At 37.1% G+C, this 25853-nt stretch overlaps 1 protein-coding gene across 1 annotated transcript in view; it reads right to left on the minus strand.

Moving 5' to 3' along the window:
- Nucleotides 1-25853, minus strand: part of LOC136260259 (RRP15-like protein) — a 36511-nt gene that overhangs the window by 10444 nt on the left and 214 nt on the right. The window contains exons 2-4 of the mRNA XM_066053935.1: nucleotides 14332-14420; nucleotides 13580-13642; nucleotides 24-135 (exon numbers count right to left, since the gene is read on the minus strand). Coding sequence (XP_065910007.1) covers nucleotides 24-135; nucleotides 13580-13642; nucleotides 14332-14420 — 264 coding nt within the window. The remainder of the gene's footprint in view (nucleotides 1-23; nucleotides 136-13579; nucleotides 13643-14331; nucleotides 14421-25853) is intronic.

Raw genomic sequence — 25853 nt, forward strand, 5'->3', positions numbered from 1 at the left:
AATAATACAACACATGTACATGCCTCCTTGTGTTGCAGCTTTACAAAGTCTTCGTTCAATCTCCAAAGATTTTCTACTTGGTTTTGTATAGCCAAACAATTTCCTTCTTTTCTTCTGTATAGGCTGTGGTGTTGTCTGCAAGTAATTAAAAAAAACAATGATAAATTCATTTCTTTTCAAACAGTTCTAGAATTTCTGGCGCAAAGCACATTTCATAAAATTTTAGTTATCTAATTATCTGGCTATTTTTCATGTTTCAAGAGTTCTTTTATGTAAAAAATATTTTGAATTCCTGGATTCATGATTTTCTGTTCTCTGTCAGCCTTATTGATGTGCCTGTCTGTCCACAGGCAAATTCATTGCATGTGTGTTGTGCATTCATGTATGTCTCTCATGTCAGCAAATATACGAGTATAAATTATTGCTTGTGTTCCCATGTGTGCTCATAAGTGTGTAGTACAAATGCTTCTGAGTTGATGCTATTTTGGCATTGTGTATTCACACTATGTGCATGAGCCATGAGTACAATTAACTACATGTACATATAAAAATAATGGTAAAGGAAAAGATTTACTAACTGATCGTGATCTTATGGTTCTCACCTAATCCACAAAAACTTTTATCCTTAAAGATAGTAGTAGGCCCAGTGCATTTTATGCAATGTGAATCTTTAGGTACTTGTTCAAATAAAATTCAAGTACAGTAAATAAATAAAAACAGTAACAGTACAGTGGTATCCAAATGCATTTCAAAGTGAATTTCATTACAGCTAGTAGCACCAATCAGAGTGCACTATTAAGTAAAATTGTGTAAATGTAGTCAAGAAAAATACCCAGTGCTGTGCTGTCTTCTGTTTAGGGTTATTTCACTAGATATTCAATGCTATCTGCAACAATGTAGCTATTAGTTATTTTCTAGTTTTGTTGTCTTCTGTGTAAAGGTTTTATGCACCATCTTTGGTATGAATACAGAAGATACAGCTCTACTTGCAGACTACAGTGACATCACAGATCATAAGATTCCATTGATAAAGTTCTAATATTCTTTACTCCTCTACCCTACCCAGAAAGCTAAAAAAATTATTCGTTAGTCAATATTGATAGCGTGCTAATACTCACCCATACATGGTCTCAGTTACAACCTGCAATGCCGTGTGTGTGTAAACATTATAATTAACGTTCTTCCTGTACAAACGTAGAAAATTTTAATTTCTCAGCTTCTCTCCAGTAAGTCAAAAATTACCGATCCATTTTAGGTTCCTCGACTTACAGTGTTTCAGGCTCTATCTTTTATGTACACCCTCTGTTATAATAACTGGAGATAGTATTCTAAGGTTGGAGGTGAAAACCAGGATAGTGTCAATTCCTTACATAGAGAATAAACAATCTCACTGATTCAACATCACTTTTGTATGACCATTACAGAGATAGCAGGATAGAGATACCAATTATAGAGACACCAAGCAGGCTACACAACTGAAAGAGTCTATATCTATAGTGGCCGATGACCAGTTCTACATAGAGAAAACTTGGCAGTGAAGACATCATGACTAACATCATGTTTTGATTTCACAAACAGCATAAAGGTAGATGTAACCAAAATGATCTTTGTACTTTTACCATGTAGCCATGATGCAGGAATTGCTGCTACTTTAAAATGCAGTTAAGATATCACTGAGTTGAACAGTTTTTTTGGAGTGCACATATATCCCATGCCTATCATACAACAATGTCCATTTAACATTCACATATAACTCTAAATAATAGCCTATATACTTGCTCACAACTACATAGCTACATTGTTCACAGATTTGTATGGACCATTAATTATAATATTACCATTAATACAGTGTGTACCAAGTAGAGAACATAACACTTATCACACACAAGTATACTATCTTGCTGTTAAGAGTGTATACTGTATACCATCCACAGAAGTAATGTTTGATCATCTTATTACAGTTATAGAGTCTATATGATTCAACCTTACAAGTGCTTTGATTGTGCTTGTTGATACTTCCTTTATGCATAAAAGTAAAATTGAAACAAAAATTAGCCAATAATGTACTGTTTTATGCTATTGAAGTGCAGCAAAATAAGTTGAATAAACAGAATCCTCATTGATCATGCAAAGTTTATAGCATATTGAAATATACAGTTGGTAAGTTGAGTAACAGTACAAGTAATACATGGTGACTGATGAAAGTTTCAATATCATAACAGTTTTACAAAGAAATTTACTACTGTATAGTACAGTATGCAAAATTGATGTTTTTTTGCCTTATATTATTATTTGATAAACAGCAATGGATTTTAAAAACAACCTGGGTTCTGTTACATTTTAATAAGTAGCAATTTTACTCAAACTCATTAATGTTTCACAAATAAAGACTGCAGCTACGAGATGAACTGCTTTGTAAATATTTGCATGGATTTGTGCTTCTAACCTGGCATACCACCAATAGCATATTATTAAAGAAGTGTAAAACCTTCAGTAATTATGCTACTAAGAGACTTAGTCAATAAAAGTACGTTAATGGCAATACGGTTGCTTGCATAAACATGACTTGACCAAAGATGCATGCAGAGACGTACTCATTATAATGGCAGACTTCTAGCTTTGTCTATTTATTTAAAGTAAATTAGTATAAATATCTTTGTTCTAGACACATGAGTACACATGCGTATTTATAAACATATTGCTTGTTTAGTTTGCAGCCTCCCACCATCCATACATAACCTCAGGGTTTGAGAATACAGTTGTTCCCTATTACCTATTATTAACTTGTATTTCACCTGAACAAGTTTAATATAAGATTACAAACAAAGTATTAATGATATTTCACTACTATCACAGCATTGGAGGATGTGCAGGTGTTGTGGTGTCTGAGATTAATTCAAGGGTGGGCAGTGTTTATTGTAAATGTACAATGACCATTGAACCATCTGCCAATAAATCCCACCTGTGTAGGCACTCACGCTATTAGGTGTGGGGAGTACGTGGTCATACATTAAGCAATGTGTTACACAATTACACTAGGTGACTAACCTGAGTATAGGTTAGGAACCCAGGCCAATGTTCTTCACGGATTTAGAGACCGAGGTTTCTAAACCATGAATATCCAAGGGCGTGGTTCCTAACCAACTTAGATAATAGGCTTGTCTCATATGGGTATATAGGTGGAGTCATTGTGTGATTCGATGTCATTTAAAATTGTCACACATGTTAAAATACAGTACATGTGGAAGACCGAGCATGTATTTACCAAAGGGCTGAACAAATTGAAGCTCACACCTTATCGCTGCTTTCGTAGTAAAGTATAATAGTACATTACATGTCTACAGGTGTAGAAACTGTTACAGTTCGAAGATAACATTTGAGTGGATAACAATGCATGAAGTACAGTTTTCAGCATGGTTTCTATTACATTTACTAAAACGCATGTACTCTAAACAGAATTTTCCGTGATATCTCTGCAATTGTCTCATTTGCCATAACAAATGTAGCTACAATATTACACTCTACCTCCCATAATTGAATTCTTTTAGGCATGCTTACAAGAAAATAGCAGTTATAGTTGTATTGGCTTGGGCAACAGTTGTCTGCTGCGGGCTATTACTCTGCAAAATGCTTGGTAGAGCATAGGAAATCAATGATAGAAAGTGAGATTTGCTTGCCTAGTAGGTCTCTAACCAGTTATTACCTGCTAGCAGGTCTCTTAGTGGTTTTTAAAGACCTTATTATCTTCCAAAGATCAAAACGTATTTTGCATACCATTATCTAATGAACATTATATTGTATGCATATGTAAATGTGTAGAAACAATGGTCAAGTAACTAACTGCTTCAATAAAGCAAAAACTCATGCAACAGCAATGAATGAGTCAATTAGACAAAATATATTGTGCAGGATGTATGCCAATCAATATCCATATTTGGAAAGCATGCAATTGAATTATCTATACCAAATAAAGTTGTCCTGTGCAATCATAATTGTTGATGAAACAAAAATGTGCTAACTTGTTTGTACACAACATATGCAATCACCTGAATGATATCATTTAGCCATGTAGCATTGGTAAATAATATCATCTATACAACGTGACCACTGTGGGGTAAATGGTAGCCAACAAAAATGTAGCCATCAGGTATAGGGCAACCACACACATATCAACACAACACCAAGCACAAGTAATAATAGCTGAAACTGTTTTTGATTACAAAAATACTCTTTTGGCATTGCCAAGACACCACATCTGTATCGATTTTATTCAACAAATAACAAACACAATATTTAAGTTCTGCATCATGCCAGAATCACATGCTAGTGAACAAATAAATATTCTTTGTTCCTCTTACTTGTTATACAACAGACAATTAACACACCCACTATTATTATATATTTAGACTAAGTATCCAAATAATGTTTGTTTTATCTTTGAAGATAGATAACGCAAATACGGTTGATTAGTTTCAACTGTACATGCATCCACAAGTACCTATACGTATGTGAGTTTGAAACACTACAAAAGATCACTACATACGTTTGTACTACACTAGGAGAGCTGGACACCTGTACATTTTCATGTTGACACTTTCTATAAATAGTACAACTTATTTTGCACAGTATATGGTTACATTGGTTGTTTGTAATAAAGCAGTGGTGTCAATACTGCACCTACCCATCAAGTCACAACATGCAATCATTACATAACAACTTTAGTTGCTGAAACACCACTGTACTCATCACCCAGTACAGCATGAAGCCACTGTACAACTAGCTGCTATACAAGCATAGTTCCAGCTGTAACCAGTATTTAAAGTGACGTATCTGTTGCAGTGATGTAACTGATGTTTACACTTGAGCTCACAAAACACAACCACACAGCACTAACTAGTTGACATATGTAACATACTTGAAAATCATAGTACATCCTATATGCAGTAGAAACATGTTAACAAGAAATGTGATTAACCATAATATTATTTTCATTTTGATTTTAAAGGTATTTGTGTGATTTATAGCTTCACTCATCACCGCTGATGTGAAGATATGCTACACATTATAACAATGGAATATGACTATAAACAGCAAGTGACTCTATGCCACATATACATGTATTGCATGCTAACATAATCACACAGGTAATAATTAACATGTACATATAAGTGTACACAGATTTGCATGTACAGATCTGCATGTTTGTTAGCTATATCCTGTCTATTGCTTTCAACTAGCCATGTACAGAACATTTATTATATAGCAACATGCATTTTGAATACAAGCTTGAGACTATAGTATTGTCAGTCATACCACTGTCAGTAAGGCATGCAGTCGCCAGTCTGTAATCTTATAATTTGAAATCAAAGTTTGGTAACCAATGAATACAACTCGCTTAAAATTCTGTATTCAATGTACTGTACATGGCTGCTTATACCCACTGTAGGGCTTAACCCTTACATACAGTACAGAAAAATACTAACAAGAGATAAGTAAACTCCATAGTATACAATACAGGACAAACAGGGAGTTAGAGGTGGACAAACTTGCCCTGGTACTGGGACTCTTGACAGTCAAACAAATATACATCACAAGTATACACCATATATTATAGAGGGACTCATGTATATACTATAGCCCATGCTCTCTCTAACTATATCTCTCATAACGAAGCCAACTAGAGGCAAACACGCTAATGTGCATTAAATGTTGTCAATCTCTGGAATTGGTAGGGAGTTCCATGAATGATTGTTGTGGGTAAGAAGGAATAATTGGTCAACTCTTAGTTTGGACTAGGCCGGTGAATAGCGATTCAAGGGAAATTAAGTAAGTTAAGCAAAGCAGTCTTCTCCTGTCAGAGTAGTCGTCCATTGCATATCATGCTGTCCAGGTGAGGTGATCAACAGTTACCCCTAAATTAGAAACATTTTGTATCCATGTCTGCATGTAATACTATCATGTTGTTGTTAGATCTGAGCTGTAATTGTTGATTAGACCTAATTGCCATGGTATAGAGTTAGAACAAATGTGGCAGCTCAATGTTGAATCATCTCTAGATTGTGGAGTCCTATATGGCTGAGTGTTGCAGTTGTTTTAAAGTTGACAAATCCTCATAGAACTAGAGGAGCTAGGGTGGGGGTGGAGCAAGCACAGATGGATTTCCAGAATTGAGGACTATAAACCACGGCATGCTGCTGGTTAGCTAGCTTTGAGGAAACCTAGGAGGAAACAATTAGCCAAAGAAATTCCAGTTTCACGAAGGAGGAAAATATTCATAGTTTGCTTAACACTTTTCAGGGGATAGCTGCATGTTCCCTTTAATCTGTGATAACTCAGTTTCCGCTTGCAGTTGTTATCTGGCGCGAGTTAGCTATAACTTACTCGTCACGTTGCACCCTCCCACACCATGCTTGCATGCATGTATATCGAACATTTTGACACTTCACAAAATTTCATCATATTAAAACAGATAAAAAAACACATGGTGTATACTGGACTGACAACACGGACTCAACAAACACATAGGCAATTTTCAGATAGCTCTAGCTAGCAAGCTACGGTGCAGATATTTACAGATATATTAAAAATCAGTGTATTGCTGCTGAATTACAATAGTTACTGTTCATAATACAGTGTTGTGCCGTCTTGCAGTGCTTTCAGATCCCTGGTTTTTGGTTCGTGACAGATTTGCTGCTCCTACGGTAGCGCTTCTTGGAGGCAAATCGTCAGAGTACATTTTGCTGGGTTGTTTGCCCGGTACAGACGAAGTATTGTAAATAACTCGGTTGCGATTAGACCTTCTTCCTGGGAGCACTGGCTTTAGCATATCATCGTCCACTCTAAGTTGGTCTTCGACTCTGAGTAGCTCGTGGACGTTTTCAGGCTTGAGGGGTGTTTCAACCATTCCGCTAGACATTTTAGCTGCTGTATAGAAGAGTTTATTTGAGCACAGTAAAGTTTTACTCTGTCGAGCAGTAGTACACTTCGCAACGCCTTATATACGCAAGCGCCGAGCTATTTACGTCACGCGCAATTAGGTTTAACGTCACGCGAAATTAGGGTTTACGTCACGCGCAATTCGGCCTTACGTCACGCGCAATTAGGTCATTTCCATGCAATACACCCACAAAGGACAACGATGCAATGTCTGCTCGACAAAATTACAAAAGCAAGTGTGTGGTTACAGGTAGCTATGTACAAATTCGATGTGTTTCTTTTATCATACAATATAATATAGTCTGCATACCATTGCAGTGCTGCATGCAAGGCACTTATCGATTAAAGAATATAAGCACTTGCACTTGAACTGCCTTGTGACATGTTAGACAAAAGACTTGCAGTGAGTCATCCAGTAGATCTAGTTGACACTTGCAATATAGTGAAACATAAAGAAGACAAGTATATACATTATCATAGAAGTAGACGATACAGTGTATGTTATTTAGTTACAAGTGTGATGGCCCAAATCATACGGACATGCACAATAATAGGTGCTGATGTACAAACTTGTATGACAATTCTAAACTACTGAAAATAGTCTGACTTCAGTGTAGGCTGAAACATTGTGTTGCCGCATTGCCTTGAATACATGCAAGTAAGAGTGTTTCAATGCAGGAGTCAATTTACAATGGTTTGTACATATATATACTTAATTATGTCATTGTTTCACACTCTGTCAGGAAGTGACTGTACATTAAAGGAGGTCATGAATCAATTAATCTACCTGTAGAATCCTTTCACATGCAGTTTCATATTCATCATTTATTGTCACACACATGCATATAGGCAGATCTGGGGGGGGGGCTGTTCCTCCCTCCTGGTCCTTTTCTACCTCCCTTGGACTCACAGTACTCAATATTGATACCAGAAACTGGAATCATGTACTGTATTCAGAAGTATAGAAAGCCAATGGGCAAATAGAAGATAACAGTTATAAATCATAGTGTGTCGTGCGGCCAAGTACAGCCAGTTCGGGCGCGCGACAGACAAGTGTGTATTTTACAGGAACCAAGAAAACACCGTTTTCACGCATCCGTAGCTTGCTAATGGCTGGACGGAAATTAACCATTTTTGCTGTGGAAACTACCTCGGGGTGGGGCACCACCCATTGCAAATTTGAACTGGATCCGCCAGGCTATCACTGAGATATGCGCCTTCAAAGTTCGTCTCGTATTTTCTTTTCACACCACTTAGAAAAATTGCTATAACTCACGCATACTTTAGTCAATTTCTTCACATTTGGAAGGCTGTACGAACGTAATTTAGCACGTTTACAGTCCAAATATTGTACACTTTGGATAAAGAACATAGGAGTTACACGCGATTTTCGAAAAATTCGATAGCGATATTTTGTCACGGCCACAGGATAAACCGTTTGAAGGAATGACTTGAAAATTGGTCTGTACATGGAGTAACCATCGTAGTGCAAACCTTTTGTGGTTTGAAAAAAATCGCACTAACAGTCACAAACGCCAACCATATGTAAAATGCGCACGATCTCGAGTTTTGTTAATAAAAAAGTAATACTTGCCACATCTACCAGGCAAACTAGTTAATGGAATCAGCTGAAATCAGTAGATAAATCATTTTAGAGTGATCTTGCAGTGGTTTACAAGGAATCAGATTAAAATCCACCGAGCTACACTATGAAACTGAAAGTGAACTAGGTGTAACAAGTGTGCGATCGAGATACTCTAATAGTGCAGTCACCCTAATAGAACATTCAGCTGCGCAATAAGTCACTCTATCAGACGTTCAGCTACAATCAAGTCACCGTTCAGCTAACAACATAGGGAGTTCAAGCCACCCTTCAACTAGTATCAAAAACAAATAGCCCTGTAGACAGTTCAGTTACAAACAAGTCACCCTGTAGAGTTCAACTACAAACAAGTCACCCTGAAGACAGTTCAACAGCAAACAAATCACTCTGTAGAGAGTTCAGCTATGCTTCAAGTCACCCCGTAAAGAGCTCAGTAGAGATAAGCTAGAAACTTATCGCCCTGTAGAAAGATCAGCTAGAAACAAATCACCCTGTAGAGAGTTCAGCTGGAAACAAGCCATCCATAGAGAGATCAACAAGAATTCAGCTACATTTCGTAGGGTGTTTCAGCTAGAAATAAGCAACCATGTGGAGAGTTCAGCTACAAACAAACTCTTTCAGTAGAAAGATCAGCTAGAAGCAAGTTATCCTGCAAAGAGTTCAAATCCATTTGAAGTCACTCTGTAGAGAGTCAAGTAACCTTGTAAAGAGATAGGCTACATTTAAAATTTCTATCATGTAGAGAGATCAACTTGAAAGAAATCACCCTGTAGAGAGATGAGGTAGAAACAAGTCACCCTGTACAGAACTCAGCTAGAAACAATTCACCCTGTAGAGATCAGCTAGAAACAAATTACCCTGTAGAGAGGTCAGCCAGAAACAAGTCACCCTGTAGAGAGTTGAGCTGGAAACTGTACAGAAATCAGCAAGAAACAATTCACCCTGTACAGATCAGCTAGAAACAAATCACCCTGTAGGGAGATCACTGGAAACTGGAGAGAATTCAGCTACATTTTGTAGAGTGTTTCAGCTATAAATAAGCCACCATGTGGTGAGTCCAACTACAAACCATTCACCATGCATGTAGTCAAAGAGTATGGTTACATTATGAGGCTCCCTGTAGAAAAGAACTATACATACACATTTCCCTGTAGCTACAAACAGTTTAACCTGTGTGACTTATTTTTATGATCAATCAACAAAATTAAAATTTATTACATGTAGCTAAACAATCACTAAAATCTTCTTCATAATAATCTTCTCTCTAGATCTGTGGTAAAGAAAAAGACAAGCTAAAAGAAATACCTAAAGCTGGCCATAGGCTGGCTTTAGGTATGAAATTACAAAAAGAGGTGATATCTAATCAAAAGCAGCCAAGTTGTAAAAAAAGGGTGCGGCCTCCAAAAAAGCCAGGGTGAAAATAGAATGTGAATCAAAGGTGGCGGCCAAGAAATGGCTGTGATGGTTGGTTAATGGCAAAAATTTTAATAACGACAATTCAGGTGAATTTGGTGCCGAATCCTAGTCGAGGAGGCAACACAAATTCACCTGAATTGGCGTTATTAATTTTTTTTCCATTAACCTACCATCACAGCCATTTCTTGGCCGCCACCTTTGATTTCACAGCTTTTTTCACCCTGGATTTTTTGGAGGCCGCACCCTTTTTTAACAGCTTGGCCGTTTTTGATTAGGTGTATTTTACAGTTATACTATGTAAAGAAAGTGGAGGTTTGAATTTTTGTGCCAAGATCAAGACACTCCAATAGAGCAGTCACAATTCTAATGTCATTATAACAATATACTAGCTACATCTTAGTTTGATTAGTACACTTTATCATCAAACAGATCTTTATATACATTGCAAGCATACGCTTCATTAACTAAATGCTATCAAAAATGCTCGTCTAATTTTTAAAATTTTCTCTAACTAGTCTTAAAACTGTACGTCTATCATTCATCCAGCTATACTGAATAAACTTATGCAACTGAATATAACTTTAAACACTGTTGTACAGTCTAAAACTTCTTCCCCTCCCTCCCCCCCGACAGTGCCTCCTAGATCCGCCTATGGTCGCACACACAGAAGGCCAGGATATATCTACATGTATGCCATGTAAACACCATTCACAGGGAATGAAATAAATTTTCATTACCATAAAAAATTATAATTGTTGTTTTTTCAATTTGAGAAAACATATATCACAGAAATGCTTGCATCATGTAACAAATATGACATTACTGTCAGCTACTATCACCATAATATAAACAGTAATAACCACAAGTATGTTATATGGTTTCCTGTTGGTAAATACATTACCAGATAAAGTATGAATTAAACTGAATGTGACTAATAATAGTTCAAACATGCATGAACAATACTTGAACCATTAATTAGTGTGCATATTTATCTCATCTGCCACATCAGGGTCATGTCTCTTCCACGGTCTTCCTCTTTGAGAGTATGGGGTCCTTTATTGTACACTGACCAGAGGTCACAATTCCAGTTTAACTAGAGAGAATTTTTTGTAGCTTGCAAAATTCATACTGAATTACTTGTCAGGCTATAGGGGGCGTTCAATTCACTGGATTTAATCCGAGATAGCTGTATCAGTTGCTATCTGGCGCGAATTAATTTACTCGTCACGTTGCACCCTCCACCACACATGCATATTCGCACATTTTGACACTTCACAAAATTTCATCATTTTAAACAGATGCTGAACAACACATGATGTATACTGGACTGACTACACGGACTCAACAAATATCATATAGCTATAGCTACGGTGCAGATATTTACAGATATATTAAAAATCAGTGTATTGATGCCAAATTGCAATAGTTACTGTTCATAATACAGTGTTGTGCCGTCTTGCAGTGCTTTCAGATTCCTGGTTTTTGGTTCGTGACAGATTTGCTGCTCCTACGGTAGCGCTTCTTGGAGGCAAATCGTCAGAGTACTTTCTGTTTGGTTGTTTGCCCGGTACAGACGAAGTATTGTAAATAACTCGGTTGCGATTAGACCTTCTTCCTGGGAGCATTGGCTTTAGCATATCATCGTCCACTCTAAGTTGGTCTTCGACTCTGAGTAGCTCATGGACGTTTTCAGGCTTGAGGAGTGTTTCAACCATTCCGCTAGACATTTTAGCTGCTGTATAGAATAGTGTTTATTAGAGCTCAGCAAAGTTTTACTCTATCGATCGAGTTCTGACTGCAGCGGTACACTTCGCAACTCCTTATATACGCAAGCACCTAGCTGTATACGTCACGCGCAATTAGGTAATTTCCGAAAAGGACAACTGAACAAAAAAAGTGTGTGATTACAGGCAGCTTTGCACAAATGCGTTGCATTGTGATGTGTTACATTGTGATATGTTTCTTTTATCATACAGTATAATAGTCTGCAGACCCTTGCAGTGCTGCAAGACACTTATTTATTAAAGAATAGCTATAAGCACTCACACTGGAACTGCCTTGTAACCAGCGTTGAAACCCGGTCGGGTCATCCGAGTCATCCGGATCACATTTTCTCCGGGTCATCCGGGTCTGACCCGGTTTACAAATTATCCGGGTCTGACCCGGATTGGATCACGTGAGAAACGAAATTGATCGTTTGACGACGTGGAACCTATAAACGCTAGTCGCGTAGCTCTTTCATGAGCCACGCCCACTTATCGAGTTACAAACATACGCTCAGCCACGCCCATTTATTAGTAAGTGCAGTCTGTAGCATGAAACTGTGTCCGTTTCTGTCTGCAAGCTTACGTGGAGCCACGCCCACTAATCGATTAATGTATGAGTTGTATATAGTCTAGGTCTAGTCTTGCAGCAGGATATTAAGTACTTTTGTGAGCCACACCCATTTTAATATATTGGGAAATTGCAATACTAAGTATGTATGAAGCCACACCCAATTGCTGTCTGTAAACTCACAGTAGCTACGTGGAACCAAACCAACTGACTGATTTTAAATTCTAAACTTACCGGCTTAGTTATCACATAACTACTCGTTTACTCAACACGAATCGAACGCTCAAAACGTAGTCTCGCTTGCTCGAGAATACCCCAAACATAGCTCTTATCGCGCGCCCCGGCCTAATTTAATCCGGGTCACATCCGGGTCAAATCCGGGTCAGTGGGTCATCCGGGTCAGCAGTAGTGACCCGGTTTCAACGCTGCTTGTAACATGTTAGACAAAAAGACTTGCAGTCATCCAGTAGTTGACACTTGCAATATAGTGAAGCATAAAGAAGACAAGTGTCATATAACTATATACACAGAAGTTGACAATATAGTGTATGTTATTTAGTTACAAGTGTGATGGCCAAAATTATTGCTGATGTACAAACTTGCATGGCGGGCAATTTAAACTACTGAAAATAGTCTGACTTCAGTGTAGGCTGATACATTACCTTGAATACATACAAGTAAGAGTGTTTCAACACAGCAGTAAGTCCTATTCAATTTACAATGGTTTGTGCATACTTAATTACGTCTTTTGTGTCACATTCTGTCAGGAAGTGACTACACATTAATAACCACATTAAGGTAAAGACACTATACATTAAAGGAAGTCATGAATCAATTAATCCACCTGTGGAATCCTTTCACATGCAGTTTCACATTCATCATTTATTGTCACACACCCAGAAGGCCAGGATATATCTACATGTATGCCATGTAAACTGTAAACACCATTCATTCACAGGGAATGAAACACATTTTCATTACCATTTCATTACCATATAATGAAGATGTGAAAATCTGAATTGTTTATTCAATTTGTGAAAACACATATAACTTCTTGATCTCGTATGTCATAGAAATGCTTGTGTCATGTATGAAGACCACAATGTAACAAATATGACATTACTGTCAGCTACTATCACCATAATAGCACTAACAACATGTCATATGGCTTCCTGTTGGTAAATGATATTATAAATACATTACCAAATAAGGTATGAATTAGACTGCATGTGACTAATAATAGTTCACACATGACCAATACTTGAACCATTAATTGGTGTGCATATATACCTCATCTGCCACATCAAGGTCATGTGCCTCTTCCACGGCCTTCCTCTTTGAGAGTATGGGGTCCTTTATTGTACACCAGAGGTCACAATACATACACAGAGGTCACAACAATTACACACATACATATAGCCACATAATCAGTGATATTTTGTACTACTAAGGGCTGCATGCAGCCATTAAGCAACTCTGAAAGTTAGTAACTAGCTAGAGCAGTCTAAAAGAGTTGTATTCTTGGTCATGTAATTTAGTTATCTAGTGCATAAAAAAAGTTTAAATCCGCCTGCCCACATTGCTATTTTGAGCATTGGTGAATGAAAAACTAATAAGTACATTTTGAGACTTATAGCTACTTACTGTATCATGAGTACAAAATATTCGGCATAGATACATGTAAACAGCACAGGCAGGTATACTGTGCATTCGTGTTCATGTTTGTCCATTCATGTATACAATGGATACATGCATTCATATACATGAGTGACATTCATGCTCCATATGGTATAGATTATCATCAATATTACAGCTAGGAAATAGAGAAATAATCTTGCACAAAAATATTAGTCACCAATTGTGGTACTAATTTACACTGTTCTAAATCTAACAGGTATAAGTATGTGCTCAAACAAGTTAATTCCTGGAAACTATTACAAAGAGCTTACAAAAGATTTCCATTTTAAACTTGGTGGCTTTCCAACAACAGACTCATTCTCTTAATAGAGATATATTTCATAATATGTAATAAAGTTTTATACCTGGTCATTTATGACTCTTTTTTGTAACACCTTACTCATTACATCTGCCAGTGCTGGCATATCTGCAGTCACCCAATCCTCATGAAGACCTGTATGATAGAATAACAATACTTTAAATCTCTTTTACCATCACACTGTTAATACAACCACTTCATTGTAGTAACTACATTATGGAGGTCCCCTAGCTTACTACCTTGCTATTGATGCTGTATAGCCCAGTTCAAGTGGTTTTCTAGTAAGAAAGTTACCTCTAGTGTTTTGTGCTCTTAAACCTGTGTACATGTAAGTGTGAAATGTGCTCACAGTAAACTATAAAGCATACTTTCCTTGTTTATAATGCAATTCAACAACTGCCAAACTGGATTTTTTTATAATCCAAAGCTGGCACACCATGAATTTTCTTTATATATCACACAATGTATTGGAAATCGCAATGACCATCTTGTAAATACAAATAGTACTTCAATACACCATATATGAACAGAGTAAAACATAATGGTCCTGTCTTGCCAAAAAATACACTTGTGGTTAAACTAATGAACTTTATAAGGAGTTGTTTTGACACGATGTAAAGATGTCACACACAGTCAAAATAAAACAAGTTATACATGAGTGTAATTATACGTTTTTGTTTCCTCTACAGCTTGTTTTAGTACATACACAAATCTCCACTTCCGTTTGCACTTCTATTATCCATTGTATGATAATGGGATATAAATGTTATGCCATTATGTGCAATTGGTTACACAAGTCATGTCAAGGCTTTGTTTACACACATAAGGAACAGATGATGTAACAATTAGGATATCAGTAACACAGTATGAAAAATTAGTAACTTTAGGGATCACAATAAGAAAAAGCAATGAAGCAAGGGAGATCATCTACAACTGCAGCTATACCAGTTGACATTTAATTCCTACTTCAGCTTGTTAATAGTGTATAGCTATGACTGAAGTAGGGATTACATGTCCACTAGTAGAGTTGCATGTGTAGATAATCTCCCTTACTTCATTTATACTCAAATGTAAAATTTCTAATTTTTCCTTACACTTGATTTGCAGTTTACTTTTTTGCAGCAGATTTATGACAACAATGAATGTACACCTTGACTATATCAATTACCGAAAGCAAAGTGGTCATTCTGCTTTATTTTCAGTCATGTTCCACCTGTCATATAGCAGTACAAATGAACAACACTGAGTACAAGAAGTGCCTCTGTAATCAATCCGATCAATACAGACAATTACAACTGAACACTGATTGATGTATTTTTAGTTTAGTAACCCTCATGGTAGTTGGCAAAAGCTGGTTTTTTCTCTACCAAAGTACGTACACAACAATAAACACAGTACAAAACACAGTACAAAACACAACCACTAGACAACCATATTACATATACAATAATATAACTATATATACTACACAAGTTTATTTTAGTAAAAGTACTTAACAGAGGATATAAATTCATCATAATTACAAGTAATGCGTGTGGCACCAGTGAGAGAATTCCACCAAGAAGTGGCAGATGAACAGGAAAAGTTTTGGGTGACAAGTATGCAGGTTAGCAAAGCTGTCTTTGCAACGTGAGGACAAAGGAAAAGTGTGTGATTGCACTTCTCATGCACTCACACACCCTGACCATTAAAAATGAAGTGGCCATTCTGCTTCATTTTTAGCTATGTTCTACTCATTGTAGAGCATACAACAGTACGAGAAGTACAATCAATCCACTGACTACATAATGTTATAGCCAGTACTGAAGCCATGGCATGTTACCATGAGTCAACAGTAGAGAAAGGAAATAGGACACAAAGAAGGACAAACAAAAGTCCATGATGAATGCACTGTAGCAGACGCGATTGATGAAAAGCGCTTGAGCCTAAGCAACATCAAACAGCAAGAAATCATGCAGTCTTAGTCAAGTTACGCTGGGCTGAAAAGCATCGGTTATTTAGTCAGTTAGTGGAAAATTCAGTTTAACTAAAATTTCACAGAAACTTGCTGGAAGGGTTTGTGGTTTGCATTTGATTATATATGGCCAAGCTGGTGTGAGGCTGGATTTTGGGTAGTATTTTTGGGTAGGAAAGCTCAAATCTCCATATTCTAAGATAAGTAGCACCGTTATATGAAATCAACTCTTTGTGCTAGCCATGTGGATTCTTTCTGAGAAGTAGCAAACACTCTCTTCTGTAACACATCTAAAATTACGTTTCTGTTTCATTTTACTGGACATGATAAGAGAATCAGTCTGAACATTTATGATAATGAATCACTAGGGTATTTCACAACATCCCTTCCATGGCTTTATACCATGAGCAATCTCCCTCACAATAACAACACTTGTAGGTATTAGAGTTAGTCAAATAGTACTAAACTATTATACGTACCACATTCAGTTTTCATGTATGACAGGAAAGTTTGATGGAAGTAAAAGTTGACAAATCCACACTTCATCAACTTTGATGAAAATATATATCTAAACACCCACTTTTGAATGTGATGACTGACTTAGAGTAACTGATTTAGCAAATTTGTCAACTTTTCCTTTTCTGCTGTACAGTAAGTTTCAGTCTGACATGAACATACTATCCCAGTGTTCACATAAACTGGGCATGCTTATGGCGACAATGAGGAAGATAGTGACAATGAGGAAGATAGCCAAGTAATGTAATGGCTACTCCAAGTTGAAGCACAAAAAACAATATACATAGTGACCAACAAAAATGGAGTAATTTTTAGTAAACTTTGAGTAAATACTGACATATCAAGTTAAACATCTATTGTAAGGATTACATACCAAAAGGAAGATGTTTACATGCATAATTTTTGTTTCCTTACACCTTGTTTCAGTACATATACAAACTTAGGAATCCTTTGCAGATCTCCTACTACACGAAGTATGATCACACAGAGGAAATGAAGTCCATTATTATACAACAGTTTAGAAAACACGGGTGTAACTGCACCATCTCTGTTGTATAATACAGTTAATTACTAAGGACATTACACAAAAGAACATGCACTGTTGCATGTATCCCAAAGTTTGTTATAAAAGTTTGGCTTCTGGCTAATAACGAAGTCCTTCATACATCATAATCTTGCAAGCCAGACTCTCAGCCTCGCAGGCCAGACTCTCAGCCTCGCAGGCCAGACTTTCAGCCTCACAGGCCAGGCTCTTTTCCACACAGTGTCAGCAAAGCACCCATGCTAAAGGATCTGGGGAATTTGGATTAAAACTCGTGACAGAAAGGAATGCATGAATTGACTACATAATCACGTTATTTGATCGTCGATGTGGCCTACCCCCACAGTTTTGAAAAAACCCATGATGCAATTTACGGCAGTTATGGCAAGCAAATGTTGCAATCTGATTGGTCTACCTAAGTTCCAGCTAAGTTCACATGATGTAGTCCAGACCCTTTCTTACGAGCACTTACACTGAAAGTAATAACATCCTGCACGGATAAGGATGTGACCTGTGAGACTATACATTTGTGACTATAGTATGCACAAGTTGAGCTGGATCCTGAAAAACAGCTAAAAATTAAAAGTGTTTTTTCTCAAGAGAGTTAACATTCAGTCAACCAGATGATAAGTGGTGACAGCAAAGGTGTCACAACAGACATGTATGGTCTGGCTCCATTACAAGTTCAGGAAAGGGCTGTAATGACACTGTACTTTTATGGCTTCCCCATAAGAAATGCTGACTGGTCTTAAATATTATGTCAGACAATTGAATGAAAAAAAGTTTTAGCGGGTCAAGCAGTACTACAAATGAGCCAAGTTTCAAGATTGTGTGTAATTGTATCCATGAGTTATTAAATGTTCTTGAGGATCCAGCTCAACACGTACATACTATAGTTATGTAGTGTGAGCCACCTCAAGCCATGCAGTGGTTTAATTCTATATGTTGCATATCTCTCTTGGATAGGTGGGTTGTTTCAATAAACATTGCATCAAGTTAGTAAATTAAAACAGGGAAAGGACTTCAGCTTAGGATTCCTTGACTACTTTAGATAAGTATCACAAACTAAGTTTTCAATAATAGGATGCACGGAATAGTCCTACATAATATCCTTCAATTGTTGATTAACTATATTGGATGAAATCCCTCCCACAGAATGTAGGAGGTACTAGAGTTGGTCAAACAGTACTAAACCACAAACAGAGATTATACACTGTTATACAATACCATAAACAAGTTGATATTTGTCAGGTAAACAGAAACTACCCACTATCTAACTACACACTGTGCAGCAGGTTATATGTGTGTGAGGTCCAAATTTTACAAAAAAATTCTACTGGCAGACTGATTTTCTAGTGAGCAGATTTTGCCTAAACCATCTATATTCATAACTTTGCCATAGTATCCAAAGAGATGTGTAGAATCACGGTCATGTCTCACAGATTTCACGATTACAGAAATTTATGCTGGAGGCTATGTAATAGCCTCACAAAAATTTGTACCTTGCAACAGTAACTGTACAGTAACAAGAAGATGAGACCTGTATATTACAAAGTCTAATGAGTTTAGAGATGCATTGATAAAACAATTGTCATGAACACACGTGGCAAGGAACACAATGACAATAACAACAGTGAGACATTTATATATATATATGTGTGTGTGTGTGTGTGTACCACTCTGCGTGGGCAGTTCAAAGGCACCGCCAGTGCCATAATTTGTATATTGCACTGCTGCAGACCACAGCGAGTGCATTATAACTTATAACACACTGGTTGTGGTTTTGTAGACCACAACGAGTGCATTATAAGTTATAATGCACCGACCGCAGTGCAATATACAGATATTGCACTGGCTGCGGTTTTGTGCAGCATAGCACAAGTGCCGGTGGCGAAGACCACTACGACACCTCACCTAATAGGTGGAAAGACACTTCACAGATCACTCGAATTCTTTTATAGCCTGACATGTAACGGTCGATTGTGGGCCATAACGTCACCAATACGTATAATGTTTACAAGCAGCCAATGGCGATCGAAAAAGCCAACACGGGTGGCCACAACTCTAGTCTATATATATATATATATATATATATATATATATATATATATATATATATATATATATAACGTACTTATATACCTTACTAGTCTGGTGCCATCTTAGCCCAGATCAAACTGTAGTCCACTTTGACAATGACTCAATAAAACAAATATATTCTAAATAATACTAACCTTTACGTTCGATTGTGGTAACCAGTTTTGTCATGCCACCAGATTCGAGTTTAGCCAGTGTGAATAGTAAGAATTAGACTAGTATCGTTTGGTAGTTAGGTTTTGTTTACTTAAACCGTCTATTTAGCTGCTTTTTTTCGCTTGAGAGAATCACTATGGCGATTAGTCTGGCGCTTAGTCTATATGGCGATTGAGTGATCACGCTGGCATGCTGAGCACTACATGATGAGAGTCAAACAGCGAATGCAGGTTAGTGATATAACGCATAGCGTACTAGCTTTCAATATCTCAGGTGGCTGCAGGGGGAACGTCATCGCAACGTCCGGCTTGGTTACCCACAATCGATGTTAGAAACCTGGCCTTTATAAGTGTTACAGCTGTCTTGTGAGACTCTCCCCACCTATTAAGTGAGTGGTACATAACAGTTATCAAACGTGCACTCGTGCTCTGCCTGTATAAACGCACTTGCCTTCGGGCCTAACGGCCCTCAGGCTTGTGCGTTTATATCAGGCAGAGCACTCGTGGCCGTTGTATAACTATATAATATACAACACAAAAAACACCTTACAGATTTGCATCATATAAGTACAGACATAACAGGGAATATACAGCCAATCCAATAAATGAGTATTCATTCAAATACAATAAAGGAAATAGCATAGGGAGTATCCTGGACTACTAATATAAACGCAGAGGCACTGATAGTTGAGATATTACATACATAGCATGTGCTAACTATGGTACTTGTTAGCATGAACCATAACTGTACATCTATGATATAAACACCTACAAGATTAGTACCACCAATCATTATTCATTATTACATGCACATAACCAAGAGTTAATAATAGTGGAGAGGAGAGTGTCTAACACAATACAGAGCCTCTACAAAAGATTTAGTGCGATTCAAAGGGATTCTCTCAGACATGTTAACAAGTACACACTGGCAGAACAAAGAAATGTGATGATTAAAACAATCTTCACATATAGAATATATTACAAATCACAGAGTTTTACAGAGGAATTTCTTTGAATCACACTAATCATTTGTGGAGACTCTGTATTGTGTTGGATACTCTCCTCTCTACTATTATTAACTCTTGGCATAACACTTCTGAAAGATCACAAACACTAAAATAATTCCCTTCCTCAAGTAATACTTCACCACATTCCAACAAGGGCTGACAGTAAAACTGAAAGTCCACATTACATTTATTTGATAGTACAAACAATGGAGCTTCACATTTCAATGAAGAACTTGTGTGGCCTATGTTGACATCATACTTAGGTCTCACTGCTAAATGTAAGATGGTCATTTTGTATCATATGAAACACCATCTCTTTGTAACAAGGGATCATTTCAGTTCAATAACTAACAATAAGTTTAGCCACTAAACTAGTACATAACAAAGTATAGTTGTTGTTGTAGCTGCAAGAAGAGCCAAAACTATAACGTGTTAGGACTATTATTAGCTTGAGTTAAACAAGTTAATATTATAACTTGATATGTATACTTTAGTAAACTGAGACTACCTTGTCCACTGTTTTATTCAGGTCTTCTGTGCATGCTACCAAGGCTACTGTGTGTACTAAGAAAAATGTAAGAGATATTACTGCAACTGACAAATAGTTTGGTCACATGTACCCTTTACTGCCCAAAAGTTTTTATTGAGTGCTACCGGGCCGGCCTTGTGATCTGAGAGCAAGACTAAATATGTGAAACACTTTCATGAGCAAGTCTGGACCTTCATGTCAATGTAGTGATGATTACCAAAATATTCCTCTACTCTCTTGTATTCAATGTACTGTATATACAATCAACCTTAAAAAATACTGTAATACAACATGGAATGGTACAAGTGAATTCATATTTCAGGAATTTTTGTTGAATATGAAAATTTTTCTCCAGAATTAAAAACTGCAAAAAACAATCCCTATACAATAGTTTATGGAACATTCTAAGAACCATATCAGGCAAATAAGATTAGTCCATCCCACATCCTCATATATACATTTATTCCATGTGAATGTGTTTGTATCAACACACAGGATATTAGCACAATGACCATAACAGTCACTAACATTTCCATGAAGTGGTTACAAGGCCTCAGTTAGTATTTAATGAGGTCCCACAAAGGCATTGTATGATAACACAATCAATTTAGCATCACAGATTAGGAGATTTCATGTACTTTCAAATCACTGCATTGGCTTTGAAGTTACAAAAGGACAATCATCAGTTCATACTGCACTGTTGGCACAATAACAGTGTGGGATCACCCGTGAGACTGAAATATATATGACGACAATAAAAATGTGGCTATTACAATAATAAGGCCATGAAGTATCTTACATTTGACTCACTTGTACAACAACAACAACATGGGCTGGAACCATTCAAAGCATTTCCAACATGTAAAGGTTTTCTGATTCATTCTCTTGGAAGAAATTTTACTTACAAGTTGTAAAAATTATATTCTATATAAAGCTTTTACAAATTACTGCTTTCCTGGGTAACCTGGTAAGTGCCATTTATCTTGAGTTTGTTTACATAATTTTGCTAGTTGCTAGGATACAACACTTTAATAGCACTGGTCGCTGAGGTGCTACAATAGTAGCCATAGAATGCTATTAGTTGCTACAAGATCTCATTACTAAGTTCCTGTTTGTAGTGACCGAACATGACCACACACTAGCGCAGACTTAACACTGACATTTATAACGATTACTTACTCCACAAAAGGCCAAGACAATTGGAACCCTGCTAATACAATATCATGGATACATTGGTACACTGTCATAGCCTTATTAGTTAGTGAGGCCTTATTCCTATTGGACCAAAAATATATGTGGCCTCAGTAGTGAGGTTGTGAAGTACATCTTATTTGGGCTACTATTAAAGGGTGGTTGCTAAGTGAGGAGTGACGCACACTTCACTGTATAGGGCTTGAAAAAGTTTGTTCTGATTAACTAATTGCTGGAGAATACAGTGTAATTAAATCCTAATGGGGCACAAAAGGTTTTACATCATTACACTACAATCATCTCCCAACGAATACGGTAAGCAACTTTTTCACACAACCATGTAAGGTAAATTGAAAATATACTACTACGTACATATAAAAGAATTTGGTTCCATAGTTAGTGTCCTATATATGGTACCAATTCTCATGATTCTGTTAGGGTTGAATCATGGGTTTTTAACCACAGTATAAGGAAAAATTAAGAATTTTAAGTCCGACTAGGGATCATTTGGAAAAAAAAGAAAGGAAACAAGGGACGTCGCCTACACCTGAAGATATACTAGTGAACATTTAATCCCTACTTCAGTCTATACCCATGACTAAATTAGGGATTAAATGTCCTACCTTCAGGTGTAGGCGACTTCCATTGTTTCCCTACTTTTTTCTATGAAACTTAAAATTCTATAATTTTTCTTACACTTGTTTGTTTACTTTTTTGTAACATTATTATGACTGGTGAACCCACGCATATCGAATTAAAACAAAAAGTTTTCATCTGAACGTGTGCCCCAATTATCAATTACTGAAATAACGAAGTACATGGCCATTATGCTTCATTTTTGGCTATGTTCAGCTCGTTATACAGAATTATGAATGAAGAACATTATTAGGAATCAATCCAATCACAACGGAAAACTCGGATGATTTCCATCAAACATAGGGAAGCCATCAGACAGTGCTACCAGGAATTGACACCTTGCGCAGCCAGAAAAGATAAATGGAACACAAAGGAGAACACAGGTAAGTCCATGAAGCATCCATTACACACATACACTTCGGTATGCCAATAGGCACCCGTCAGGTTGAAGCGATGTCAAAAAGTGAAAAATTCAAGCCCATAGCCTTAGGTGCTAAAGAGTTACATTTGTCTAAAGGCATTAGTCAGTCTACCTAGCCAAGGTATCAGGATGGTATTGTGAGGTGTGATGTTATTGGCCAGAACCTTCATCAACCTCAATATACAGTACTATCATACTGTATGATGAAAAATGATACAGTGTATGCACGTAAAGTGGATCCTGTTTAGTAGGAATAATTGTACTATCATCAAGAAATGTTTCAGGTTACTCTTGTAATATAGAAGAAGACACCTCTTAACCACCAAACCACCAACCTATCTGTATACCTAGAAACAAACGTGGACTCACTCACTCCAACTACTGTACTGTTGATTTACAGTCCCTTTCATGGATATTGTTTATCACTACTAACCCACTCTCTTGAACTACGTAGCTACAGTACAAGTTCTCATCATCTTTCAAGTCAATATGGCTAGTATGACATTTCTGTGTATGTGATGCTTCACTAATCACAGCAAACTATATCTACTGAGCAAAGCATAATCTGCTAAACTATTAACTCATAACACTAGTAACAAAGATTGACTGTGGTCAAAACTGTATTTTACCATTTCAGTGGACCTTTAAAATCACCGATAGATGCATTACTAAAATGAAGTAGGGTTCCAGTGATAAAAAGTAGTAATTATGAATCACTATGTGGGAAAATCACTACTTGGCATTGTAGGGTTCTGGCAATAAAAAGTAGTGACACAAGGAAATATGAATGATGGTAGCTTTGTGGGAAGTCCCTACATTGGCATCTTATAACCATCTGTTCTATCCCACAGTAGGGATTTTTCCCACATAGCTACCATCATTCATTGTCATAGCATAGCCAATAGTCACAAATACACTTGTGGCTGTGACTACTTTATTAGAGTATATCGATCTTACCACTGAGCTACACAATAGATTAATTTGTCATGCCTTGCTTTCTACAATAATTAAGGGGTGTGGCCATTCAGATCTGATCATTACAAGGGTGGTGGCGTGTTTGGACCATTTAAGAGCGTGGTCCCATGCAATCATTTTATGTATGCAGTTACACATATCTACTCCCCCTTGCAGTAGATTAAACACTTCAAAAGTTTTGTGGTGTCTAAATATGCTCCAGTTTTAATACAGATAATAAATGCCTATGTTTTGTTTCCTTGTATACAGAAAAGATGACCATTAAAATAATAGGTAAAGCACAGAAGGTGGACACTCACCAGAACCAGAACATTTGTTATGGTGATTTTTATTTGCGTTCAGTTAAATAGATTGTAATGAAAATGCCTCAGGTGGACCACACCCCTGATGGGCTTTTCTACCTTCGAGTTGGAAACCAGTCAGAAAGGCAGATGCCACATATGAGCTTGTTATTGTGGAATGAATGATGGCTATGCAGTTCTTCATTTGACCTCTAGCTATACGACTGTGGTCAGGCTGGCAGGCCGGCAAGCAGACCAAAATTGGGTTTTGGCAATTTTTTTTAGATTCAATATCTGCCCATCTGTAAGTGCTTTTAATGCTGAATTTGATGTTAGAAGTACTAAGAATATTCTGTATGATATTTCTATGATGGTTTTTAATGGAAGCGCTTTGGCGTATACCATTCATTTTAGAGGAGGTAGGACATACAATGCATACCACTTGATTTTTACACAAAACCGGCCAACAATGTGGTTCACTGGGTCTTAGTGGATATTAATAGAGTTAATTCAAGTTGCTTTGTAAGGGCCCCTGGATTTCTTAGCAAAATAGCAACAAAAATCACTGTTTCACCTAATATGGGTTCTTTCAAAACAATGTAGATTTTCTTGAAGCTAACGTAAATCGCTATATAAAGATCTACTGAGCGCTAGTAAAGTTTAATGTTCTTTGGTTTTGTGTTACAACTAACTATTGAGACTCATGTGAAATTCCAAACACGAATTATGCAAGCGGCACACACGCACATCCTACTGCACCCTACTAAACAGTGCTACTGTACTGTTTGATACAGTAGTAGATTTGACACTGAGATAATCATTCAAATGTTGGAATTGAGTGTTATGAAAATTTGCTTGTCAAGATTTTTTGGTTAAATTGTCAGTAATTATTTCAACACCAATAGTTTCCTTTCATTAAAAGCGGCTACGAAAATGTTGAGAAATAAAATTTACCCAATATGATGGGTGAGGTGTTGTGCCCAGACCATTTGTCTTCTTTTGTATGGGGGCAATAAACGGACCTTCAAAAGCAGTTTTGTGCAGTCAGATCTACAACTGTTTAGATCATGAAAGCAAGGCCACTTAGTGGGGAAACTGATGTACATGTCCTTGGATGCAAAGCTAAGAGCTCTCAAGCCAATGCTCACCGTTTTCCGCTGGCCTTTGCTATTCATCAGCACTAGTCAACAATCCCAAAAATTTGTTGATCTGGTTGCACAAATCCCCCTCTCCCACACACACAGACGCACGTACACAAAAGAAAA

The sequence above is a fragment of the Dysidea avara genome, chromosome 7 (assembly GCF_963678975.1).
Source record: "Dysidea avara chromosome 7, odDysAvar1.4, whole genome shotgun sequence".
NCBI lineage: Eukaryota > Metazoa > Porifera > Demospongiae > Dictyoceratida > Dysideidae > Dysidea > Dysidea avara.